Source organism: Triticum urartu, chromosome 6 (assembly GCF_003073215.2).
Source record: "Triticum urartu cultivar G1812 chromosome 6, Tu2.1, whole genome shotgun sequence".
Classification (NCBI taxonomy): Eukaryota; Viridiplantae; Streptophyta; class Magnoliopsida; order Poales; family Poaceae; genus Triticum; species Triticum urartu.
The window spans coordinates 61,697,821-61,709,886 of record NC_053027.1 but is presented as its reverse complement, the minus strand read 5'-3'; the positions used below and the strand labels follow the sequence as shown (position 1 = coordinate 61,709,886).

General features: G+C 41.3%; 1 protein-coding gene across 1 annotated transcript; it reads right to left on the bottom strand.

Moving 5' to 3' along the window:
• Nucleotides 1-1,002: 1,002 nt before the first annotated feature.
• LOC125513432 (protoheme IX farnesyltransferase, mitochondrial-like) lies at nt 1,003-6,215 on the bottom strand. Its single transcript, XM_048678550.1, has 7 exons — nt 5,869-6,215; nt 4,284-4,413; nt 3,902-4,039; nt 3,643-3,776; nt 1,946-2,071; nt 1,751-1,854; nt 1,003-1,629 (listed from the first exon to the last, which is right to left on the bottom strand). The coding sequence occupies exons 1-7, from the start codon at nt 6,135-6,137 to the stop codon at nt 1,229-1,231; spliced, it is 1,302 nt and encodes a 433-aa protein (XP_048534507.1). The 5' UTR covers nt 6,138-6,215; the 3' UTR covers nt 1,003-1,228.
• Nucleotides 6,216-12,066: the final 5,851 nt, after the last annotated feature.

Below are 12,066 nucleotides of genomic sequence, written 5' to 3'. Positions count from 1 at the left end.
GAGATAGATGTAGCGCCATCTTCGCGCTCTCTCTCCTCCTTTCTCTATCTTTCACACATGATCTTAATAAGGTTCTAGCCGGTTTTATTTTCTTCTCTTTCATCCTTTGTCTCTATTGATTTTCCGGTTTTCCTTCTATTTTTTCCCTTGTTTGTTTTTTATTTACTTTACCTTTTTAGAAATTCCTGATTTTTTTTAATTTTACAAACAATTTTCAATTTTTTGAACAGATTTATTTCATGAACATTTCTCAATTTTAAGAACATTTTTTGTATCCACATACATATTTCAAATTCATGATCAATTTTTGAATTCATGAATAAAATTTTAAATTCTTGAACATCTTTTAATTCATGAAACGTTTTTCAAGTTTGCAAATGTTTTTTGAACATGTGAACACTTTTTGAATTCATATTTTTTGTAAAAAGTCAGGAAGTTTTTCTGACTTCACAGATTTTTTTAATACACAAATATTTTTGAATTAAAATTTTAAAATTACAATAAAATGTCAAACACCAAAATGTGAAGCAAAAACAAACATGGATGCATGCGCTTTTAGCCGAGGCTTGGCACCTAACGTAGACTAAAGCCTACGCTACCAGGCCGGCCCATGTGGCATCGCTCGTGCACAAATTCCAAAAGCGGTTTACTTTTTCCTGCCCCTGAGATTTTTTGGGTGCAGACTTGGGATCAAAGCCTTCACAAATCTGGAGATCAGTTTTGGAAGGAAGGGTTTTGTTGAAACAAGGGCTGATAAGTAGAATTGGAGACGGCCAATCCACGCACATATCTAGAATGACAACTGGGTTCCACGTGAGGTTATGATGAAGCCTGTTGCTCATGCGGCACCGGAGCTTTACTCACTGTACCACATGCTGATTCAAACAAGGAATCACAGGGAGGCATGATTGGTTGGAAATGCTGGAAATTTAGACCCAGGCAGAGAAGAGAAGTTGTGGAAGCATGAGATACATGTTGCTTCTAGATGGCCCTGTATCAAGGTACTCTGAAACATCGATTTTATACTCACGTGAGCCCAACAACTGAATTTATGTTTTTTTACAAATAAAAATTGCGCTCATTATTCTCATATTTTAATTCAACAATACAAATAGGAATTCCCCTGAGCGGTAAAATTTCCTGTCAAGAGCGGAAAAGAATTTTCTGACAACAGACAAAAAGGAAGGAAGATGAAACCATTGCAGCCCTGGCTGCTGGGACAAGGTTTTCAAAACTCATGAGCTTCTGGAGAGACGTACACAGGCACAGGCAAGAAGGGGAATGGGGCTACAGAAGCATAGGCAACTGGAGGGCGTGATTGAGCACGACGAGAATGTTTCAGGTCTTCCTGTTTCTGTCTAGCTCTTTCTTCTTCGTCCCACAGCTCGGCGCCGCGGAGAACCCCAGCGATCTCACTAGTCTGATGAATGTTGTTATGCTCCTTCTGTTCGTTGGGCAGCCGATGCAATATAAGTCCAGCCATCAAAGCAGGAAGATACAAGAGGCTACCATGGAACATTCTTCTTGCACTCTTCTGACTAGGAGCCAGTACAAATGATAAGGCTCCAATGGCGAGGCCCGTCGTTAGAAGCGATGCTTCAAAACTGAACCATTCGGATGTTAGCCCCCCTACAAAGCATTAGTTAGTTCCATGAGTAAGAAAGATCCCAAGTTTGACCAAGTACTTTATTATAAGTAGTAGTAGAAGCAAATGGAAACTAGAGAACCTATATGATTTTTTAGTACTTACAGTTATATGCAAATAACCCCAACGGCAGCATGTAGAGACAATTTCTGAGTGAAACCCATGCAGTTCTCTTGCCAGTAGGATCAGCAAAAGAGAGCATACGATACCTGAATCAACAAGCCAATCACATGTCAAGGATACAAATTAGGACCAGTTAACATTTTGATGTAACTACTACAGTTGGAATAATTGAGTTACCCTCCAGCAAGGTAGTCAGCGCGGCATAAGTACGCAAGGGCCATGAAATGTGGTAACTGCCAAAAGTACAAAGCAGCCGGCAGAATCATAGAGTTGAGTGACAGTTCAGATGCTGCTGCCGCCCACCTGTGTCAAGATAAATAAGGGCCACATGCCGTGTAAACATATTGCACAGCTCCATTAATAATCATTCAACAAATAAACAAGAGTGCAATAATACACAGAATATATATATGCCCATGATGCACTAAAGCATGATATTCTACACCTGTGCAGGCAGTCTATTAGAGCAATGCTACAAATACTGAAGAATTTCTGAAATACTCCCTCCGTAACAAAATGTAAGATGTTTTTTATGCCCTATGCAAAACCAAAAAACGTCTTACATTTTGGTACAGAGGAAGTAGAAATGTAGGCGGGTGATTATGAATAGCTGGATGCTGTGGTCAAGGACAGATGTAAAGGTTTCTTCTTTATGAACTTATTAGTCTGGACTGAGAGAAAAAACATACACCCAATACCTATTCCAGTTCTCAAATCCGAGTCATCATATATTCATCTAATGCACTTATTGCTTTAACTGCACCACTGTGTATCCCAGCCCCTAAAGACCTTCTAGTCCAATAATGCCAGCATTCCAGTACAAGAAGGGCTCAGGTAACAGAAAGAGTCGCGTCCAGTTGTAAATTTGTTTTCTCGTATCTCCTTCCTTTATAATGCCGGCAGGAGATTTAGAGCTTTCCTTCTCCTTGAAGTATTACTGGACTCTGAGCCTATAAGCGACCTTTTTTTTATTTGCTTGCTTAAGATGTGACTGTATGGCCTGAAACAGTCTCGAGGGCAGTGGTATCATCCAGTTTGATGCTTCATGTCAGCAGCTATGGTTTTGAGAGTAAGTAGTCCATAACTTCAATTTGTGTGTTTAAGCTTGTAGGTCCAGAGGGCTCTACGATGTATATGTTGCTTCATTCTGACGAATCTGTTATGGCCGTGGGTGCACAAGGCAGCAGGAAATAGGCTTATCCGTGAAGGCATTGGATAGCTTATGCTAGAGATTGGAAAGTTAAGAAAAGGAGTAACTCGATTAGTATTTATCCTTGTTGGATACAGTTGGGTCCATTACAAAGAGACTAGTTAAATTAAGAAGAGTCCAACTGAACTAGGAAGGTAGTTATGGTTTGGTCTTGAGTTTAAACCATTAAAAAAGACATGCCTAGGCTCTAGGCAATAGCAAAACGCCTAGTGGTTAATGTGAGCTTAAGCGTGCGCTTTGGTCAGAAAAGCGCAAGGCAGTGGTGAAACTCACAATTAGCACCTATCACCTTTTTTAACTTTGGTCTAAACTGAAATACGACTTGCGGATCAAGTTAGTCGTCCTACATAAAGGACTAGCATGTATCACATTTAATCACGCAATAAGAGAATAGTTTATCAATCTGTCATCCCCCTCATTCATCCTCCCTAAGCCATGTTCTATTACCCAATCCCATACGCCGAGCCATGCATGATCTTCATGGCAGTACTAAACCAGATTGTTCCAGTTGCCAGGCCATTAAATGACCAAAACCAGGGTGCACAATAAGAAATTAAAATAGGAGATGAAGAATATACACTCGCTCCATTATTTTCAACATATAAAATACCACCTTCAACCTGCACCTAGATAATCCAGAAATGTGTCTTCAGTAGTAACATACCCTAGAAGTGGCGGAATGGCGCCAACAACCGCTCCCACCCATGTATTGACAGGGTGTATTTGCTTCAGTGGAGTGTATACAAATGCATACAGAATGAGATTGGATGCTGCAAGCCCAGCAGCTAAGTCATTAGCCTGCACAGACCTTGCCAAAATTTCTTAATGTTTAGTTCCAATAACAGCATCATACCATCTACAGTGGCCGCATACACTTTAAACAAAGTGTAAAGCAAGTACAAGCAAACAGCAAAGAGCCGAACCTTGCAAGCCAATAATGCTGTTCCTGCAGTTCCAACAGTTGTAGCCCACATGGCAGCATGCACAGGACTAATACGCCCTGATGGTAGGGGCCGTCGCATTGTCCTTTTCATTTTAGCATCATTCTTTATTTCAAACACCTGAAAAGGATGTCGATGCACCAAGTTCATTGTCTCTAAGCGTGATAACCAGGTGTATATGATATCTATAAATCCCGATGTAAATATGTAAGAAAATCAGAATAACTTCTCAAAAACTGATATTGAAGTGTGACATTGTGTGACAATGAACATAAAAGGATTGCAAGAATGTGAACACAATGAATATTGGTTTGGTTAACCAACATGCTAATGGAAAAGGCTGCCCCAAAAAACAAGCACATACCTGGTTGAGAGTGTTGGCAGATGCTGCAACCATCATGGTACCAGTGCATGTGTAGCAAAGTCCAGCAATGTCTACAATGCTGCCACTACCGAGCACATATCCAGCCCCCGATGTTGCCACGACAAGTGCACTAAATACCATAAAAAATAGAACGTATAATCAAATAAAAGAAATGCAACAAGAGGACAAATAATTTGTCAGCCACAAGGAGTTCCAAGATGCAAGACACAGACCATGGCAAATTCAAAATCATAAGATTGTCTGAATATATCCAAGGGACACATATTAACCCATACGTGCACTCTCCAGACATACATAAATCCCACAGAACAATTTCTCCAAAGAAGGCATTAAAACTAGAATTTGTTTAGGGAGAATAGATGGTTATGCCTACTGTCTGAGAGATTTTGACTAATTGAACTTTGAGGTACTGTATCAAACTCTCGATTCAATTTATGCATTCTAACCAAAAATAAGTCGTAATGGATGTTAGATGGTACAGGAGACTTTCAAAGTTTATCGCCTATGAATTGTATTCCCCATTCTAAATAGGGGTACCATGTGGTTCAACAAACAATAGAACATAAATACCATATGTGCAATATGAATTCTAAAGAGAACATGCAACAGAACATTTGGACTACAAACATATGGGATATTGTTTCATATCTTATCATATGAGGAAAGATTGCTAGAAGTCGAGTGCAATTACAATTTATAAAATCCGATGAATGGAAAAAACTAACGATACTAAACACCTTATGACAAAAACATAAAGGAAATAATTAAATTATAGTTCATTTTTACCGCTACAAAGATCATCTTAGCTTTTCAGGCACACTAAACCACTAATTGACCACTATGCATACATTGTCAAGGTGGACCGATCAAGACAGTAATGATTTGGCAGCAGACACTATCTACTATCTAGCATCTCCGCCGCACGCAAAAGCTTTGGCCAAACCCTAATATTTCAGGACATGGCTCCAAAAGCACAATAAAACTGAATGGTGAAGCAAAAACAAGAACAACGAGAAGAGAAGAGGTCATGCTTAATAAACGCACCTAAGTATAAAGACATCTACTGCATCACACCTCTGTTTAGTGTGTTATAAGGTAACTTGAAGGCAGTTTTGCTTATCAAGAAATTTGGTGTTTCCATCGTTGTGGTTATAACAAAAAGAGGTGGCTTGTCCAGTCTGCAGTACACTTACAATTCCATTTCTACATTACAAACAAAAGGGCTCCATTAGCTAGTTTTTCACATAGCATCATATGTTTCCTGAACAGTATCATAAGTTAATTTTATAGAGCCAATATTACGAACCGAAGGTTCACAATTTAGCATACGAGATCCTGCAGCGCATAAACTTTAAGGGGTATTAATGAGTCATAGATCCCAAATTGTTAAAGGGTTCACAATTTAGCTCGACTGTTATAGATCCCAAATCACAAAGTTGATGAAGTTCATTTCTTCGGAATATAACCTCAAAAATTGAAAAGCATATCTTTATTTCATTCTGAAAAACATCAATTGTAAGAATAGAATTGGTCTTCTGAAGGGAAATGGAAGCAAATCGCGCACCTGAGGCGGGCTTTGGAGAGCTCCCAGTAGCACTGCCCGTAGTGACGCAGCACGTCGGAGGCGGATCTGGCTCCCGACGAAACAGCTACCGAGGCGGCCGCCGCTTCAGCGACGATGGGCGCGGGGGAGGCGGCAGAGGGTGCCGAGCAGGCGGCGCGCGCCGAAGGGATGGGGAGAATAGCCGTAGAGGGGTGGTGAACGGGGTCTCCGAGCATGCGCGAGCGGAGAGCCCTCGCGGCGGAGGCGGCGGTGGCGCCGCCTCTCCACATGGCGGCGGAGGCGACGACGAGCGACGCGGATGCCGGAAAGATCTGGTGGACGCTTTCGGCCAAAGAGATGGAGCTGCCGAGAACTCCACTTATTCACTTTTCTGCCCTAAAAAAAACTTATTCATGTTTCTTTTTTCTTTCTCGTAATCTTCTACTATATCTAAATGGCTAGCCCTCGCTAGCCTATTTCTCTCAAGATGATATGCCGGCTCAGTTTTTTGGAGGTGCTCATAGAGATAGAGTGTGCGTGTGTGCGTTTATAGGGGTGAGTGTATGCGTGTGTATATGAGCGCTTGTGTATGTACTGATGCTCAAAAAAAAACATGCAAGTATGTCACCTCATCATTCAACATGCAAGAAGAAAGACCCACCACAACATATAATCATGCATAATAAAAAGCCACTTGGACATGCAAACATGCATGAGAGTTTACATTCTATTAGGATATTTACATTATACAATAATCAAACACCACAAATCATACTTATTTTTAGCTTTAGTTCTTATATTATAACTCTAAAAATTCATGTTTCATACAACCAATTCTAACTGGATGTATTACAAACGTTCCCGCAACAACGTGCGAGGTATCATCTAGTGACCAACAAAAAGCCTATTCATTGCAATTTGACGAACTGAGTGTAGCTCAGATGGCTATATTCTTTGTGGGCGGAATGAACCATCAGGGAAGTTCTAGACCTGCATTGATGATCGCATTTTTCTGGATTTATTTCAAGCCCCTCGGGGATGTGCGTTGACGTCTTGTTGACTACGAAAGTGTGTGTGACGATTTCATCAATCTCAAGATGATGTGCCGGCTCGGTCTCTCGTAGTGCTAATAGGGTAAAGTATGCGTGTGTGCTTTCATACGGGTGTGTATATATGCGTATGTATGAATGTCTCTATCTATGATGTGTTCAAAGAAGTAAAACTTGTGGTTTTTAAATCAATATCCGTGCATTGCATTGAGTCATACATGCTTTGGTGGTTCCACATTAATCCTGTCTAACATATTTTTTATAAATCCCATGCACATCAAGCAGCATAGTCGTTCTTTTTTTTTCTTACTATTTTATTTTCTCCTTTTCTTCTTTCTCCATCCACGCACCAAGATTCTAGTTAAACAAAATTTGTAATGATTTCAGTGTAATTTAAGTTCTGCATTGTAAGATTGCCACTTTCAAAGAAATTCTTAGATTTTATATGGTGACACCTAGAACTTATAATTATAGGGGCCTTTGCGACGGGTCTATTCCTGAAGCATCTTCCGGGTTCAATTTGTTCACAAATAATCCCAAACAACTACTCTCAAGAAGTATAATTTAATCAATTCAGCACATATAAATAACCTTCTCAGCATGCACAGAGCAATGATACTCATTATCAAAACCCAACCAAATCATCTTGTGAGCATGCTAAACTTCTACTATACAGCTAGCTTGGATGAGTCAAAACAATGCAACTACGCAAGTAATTTATATTCATACTAAAATTAAGAACAAAAACATATTAGACGAAGTTATCAGAATCAAGTCTAAACTATTGTCTTCCGTTGAGACTAAATTTATGTGCCAAAATATCACACAAATATTTGCACACAAAATAAGATGGATACTCTAGTAGAACTGAAGTATACTAATGCTCCAATAGGAAGAGTGCACTCTACTTGGTAGAAACTCCTAGATAGTTGTGAATCTTTTAACATAAGTAGCACCAAGCCACTAACTATGCATAGGCGAGGACTGTTAAAACTTGGATTGTTTCAAACTACAGCTAATGAAAGTGCAACTGCGTAGAAAAAAGGGAAGATTTTTTTTCTACCACGCAATTTAGGCCTTATTTGTTTTGGCTTTTGATTCTGCTTTTACAGCTTTTCTATTTGGTAAAAGAGCAACAAAAACTCTTAAATAGGGGTGTTTTGCTTCAGCTTTTGGCTTATGAATCAATATGATGATATAAGCCAAAAGCCGAAGCAAAAAAGCACCTATTTAGGAGCTTTTTTGGCTTTTTGGCTAAAATGAAAAAGCTGCAAAAGCAGAAGCAAAAAGCCCAAACAAATAGGACCTTATATCCTCTCTCTTGTGCTTCTTTTTTTCTTTTTTGCGAGAAACTTCCAATCTATTCATCTTCAATCATGACAGTACATCCAACATAAAAAATAATAAAAATACATCCAGATTCATACATCACCTAGCGACGACTATAAGCATTGAAGTGAACTGAAGGCGCGCCGCCGTCATCGCCCCTCCCTCGCCGAAACTAGGCATAACTTGTTGTAGTAGACAGTCAAGAAGTCGTTATGATAAGGCCCAGTAGGACCAACGCACTAGAACAACAACCGTCGCCATTGAAGAGAAGCTTATATCGGAAGGACCCAATGTGAAGACACATGAACAAAGACCGGACCCGAGCAAATCCACCAAATACAACCACCAACCAAATCCCGCGAGATCCGCGGGAGACACACTTCCACACGCTCTCCAACGATACTAGACGTACCACCGGTACGGGGGCTAGGCGGGGAGAACCTTATTTCCGTCTTCAAGAAGCCGTCGTTGTCTCGTCTTCCTGATCAAAACACGGACCCTAACAAAACTTAAAGCACCTAAAACGGAGCCCTCCCACCGGCAAGGGCCGGGATCCACCATGCACCCATGGCCCTAAGGCCACAGGAGACGTGGTAGATCGGCGGCGCAGCCAACGGGAGGCAGAAACCCTAGTCATCTTTCCTTGGAGGAGAAACGAAGGGAGGAGAGACAAGGTTGCGTACAATTTCGTCCTTCTTTCTTTCCTTTTACTCTCAACTGAACCACATTATAACTGGATTGCACTCTGCAAGCCCAATTTTCTATCTCACACAGGAGCAGGTCATAAGGACATCATCTTTCTTCATTCTGAACTGAACAACACCACACACTGAATTGCATCCAAGTCATTGTCTTATTTTTCCCCTTAGTTCTCTTAAATTTTTATTATATTTATCTATTCCTATTATTTTTCACTCATCTTAACTTTTGTTTTCCATCCTTTATTATATTTATATATTCCTATTCTTTTTCACTCATCTTAACATTTGTTTTCCATCCTTTTTTTGTTTCTTGCTATTATTTTCCTAAGTAAAAAATGACTATTTGTACAAGATACACGGACACTTGTTTTTGAACATGTGATTTTTTTTCTTTCCAAGACATGAACATCTCTTTAAGATATACTAGTAAATGCGCACGTGCAACGCACGTTAAATATTTAGGCAATATATTAATTGCACACGGATTTTAGGTACGCTATTATTTGTGTGTTAATCCTGTGATTAGTGTAATATTTGGTATGATATTAATTACACATTTAACGCTCGCCATTGGAGCAGTCTAGGTCGTTGGATTAACTTAGTTCGATGGCTGAGATCAGTAGGATCCGCCGCTTTGGGTCTTTTTATATTGGTATAGACTTAACGTTTGTTTTCCATCCTTTTTTGTTTCTTGCTATTATTTTCCTAAGTAAATAATGACTATTGGTACATGAAGGAAATATGCCCTAGAGGCAATAATAAAGTTATTATTTATTTCCTTATATCATGATAAATGTTTATTATTCATGCTACATTGTATTAACCAGAAACATAATACTTGTGTGAATACATAGACAAACAGAGTGTCACTAGTATGCCTCTACTTGACTAGCTCGTTGATCAAAGATGGTTATGTTTCCTATCCGTAAACATGAGTTGTCATTTAATTAACGAGATCACATCATTAGGAGAATGATGTGATTGACTTGACCCATTCCGTTAGCTTAGCACTCGATCGTTTAGTATGTTGCTATTGCTTTCTTCATGACCTATACATGTTCCTATGACTATGAGATTATGCAACTCCCGTTTACCGGAGGAACACTTTGTGTGCTACCAAAAGTCACAACGTAACTGGGTGATTATAAAGGTGCTCTACAGGTGTCTCCGAAGGTATTTGTTGGGTTGGCGTATTTCGAGATTAGGATTTGTCACTCCGATTGTCGGAGAGGTATCTCTGGGCCCACTCGGTAATGCACATCACTTAAGCATTGCAAGCATTGCAACTAATGAGTTAGTTGCGGGATGATGTATTAGGGAACGAGTAAAGAGACTTGCCGGTAACAAGATTGAACTAGGTATTGAGATACCGACGATCGAATCTCGGGCAAGTAACATACCGATGACAAAGGGAACAATGTATGTTGTTATGCGGTCTGACCGATAAAGATCTTCGTAGAATATGTGGGAGCCAATATCAGCATCCAGGTTCCACTATTGGTTATTGACCGGAGACGTCTCTCGGTCAAGTCTACATAGTTCTCGAACCCGTAGGGTCCGCACGCTTAAAGTTTTGATGACAGTTATATTATGAGTTTTGATGTACCTAAGGTTGTTCGGAGTCCCGGATGTGATCACGGACATGACGAGCAGTCTTGAAATGGTCGAGACATGAAGATTGATATATTGGAAGCCTATATTTGGATATCGGAAATGTTCCGGGTGAAATCGGGATTTTACCGGAGTACTGAGGGGTTATCGGAACCCCCCCGGGGGCTTAATGGGCCATGGTAGGCCTTAGTGGAGAAGAGGAGAGGCGGCTAGGGCAGGGCCGCGCGCCCCTCCCCCTCTAGTCCAAATAGGACAAGGAGAGGGGGGCGCCCCCCCTTTCCTTCCTCTCTCCCTCCTCTTTCCCCCTTTCTCCTAATCCAACAAGGAAGGGAGGGAGTCCTACTCCCGGTGGGATTAGGACTCCTCCTGGCGCGCCTCCTCCTGGCCGGCCGCACCTCCCCCCTTGCTCCTTTATATACGGGGGCAGGGGCACCCCAGAGACACAACAATTGATTTGATCATTTAGCCGTGTGTGTTGCCCCCCTCCACCATAGTCCACCTCGATAATACTGTAGCGGTGCTTAGGCGAAGCCTTGCGTCGGTAGAACATCATCATCGTCACCACGCCGTCGTGCTGACGAAACTCTCCCTCAACACTCGGCTGGATCGGAGTTCGAGGGACGTCATCAGGCTGAACGTGTGCTGAACTCAGAGGTGTCGTGCGTTCGGTACTTGATCGGTCGGATCGTGAAGACGTACGACTACATCAACCGCGTTGTGCTAACGCTTCCGCTTTCGGTCTACGAGGGTACGTGGACAACACTTTTCCCTCTCGTTGCTATGCATCACCATGATCTTGCGTGTGCGTAGGATTTTTTTTGAAATTACTACGTTCCCCAATAGTGGCATCCGAGCCTAGTTTTATGCGTAGATGTCATATGCACGAGTAGAACACAAGTGAGTTGTGGGCGATATAAGTCATACCGCTTACCAGCATGTCATACTTTGGTTCGGCAGTATTGTTGGATGAAGCGGACCGGACCGACATTACGCGTACGCTTACGCGAGACTGGTTCTACCAACGTGCTTTGCACACAGGTGGCTGGCGGGTGTCAGTTTCTCCAACTTTAGTTGAACCGAGTGTGGCTACGCCTGGTCCTTGCGAAGGTTAAAACAACACCAACTTGACAAACTATCATTGTGGTTTTGAAGCATAGGTAAGAACGGTTCTTGCTCAACCCGTAGCAGCCACGTAAAACTTGCAACAACAAAGTAGAGGATGTCTAACTTGTTTTTGCAGGGCATGTTGTGATGTGATATGGTCAAAGCATGATGCTAAATTTTATTGTATGAGATGATCATGTTTTTTAACCGAGTTATCGGCAACTGACAGGAGCCATATGGTTGTCGCTTTATTGTATGCAATGCAATCGCCCTGTAATGCTTTACTTTATCACTAAGCGGTAGCGATAGTCGTGGAAGCATAAGATTGGCGAGACGACAACGATGCTACGATGGAGATCAAGGTGTCGGCCGGTGACGATGGTGATCATAACAGTGCTTCGGAGATGGAGATCACAAGCACAAGA

Excerpts from the sequence above, each read along its gene's own strand:
- LOC125513432 (XM_048678550.1), bottom strand. The coding sequence starts at position 6,137 with ATGTGGAGAGGCGGCGCCACCGCCGCCTCCGCCGCGAGGGCTCTCCGC. Across the intron at positions 4,414-5,868 it reads CTCTCCAAAGCCCGCCTCAG|TGCACTTGTCGTGGCAACAT; the intron begins GTGCGCGATTTG and ends TATGGTATTTAG. Across the intron at positions 3,777-3,901 it reads CAGCATTATTGGCTTGCAAG|GCTAATGACTTAGCTGCTGG; the intron begins GTTCGGCTCTTT and ends AGGTCTGTGCAG.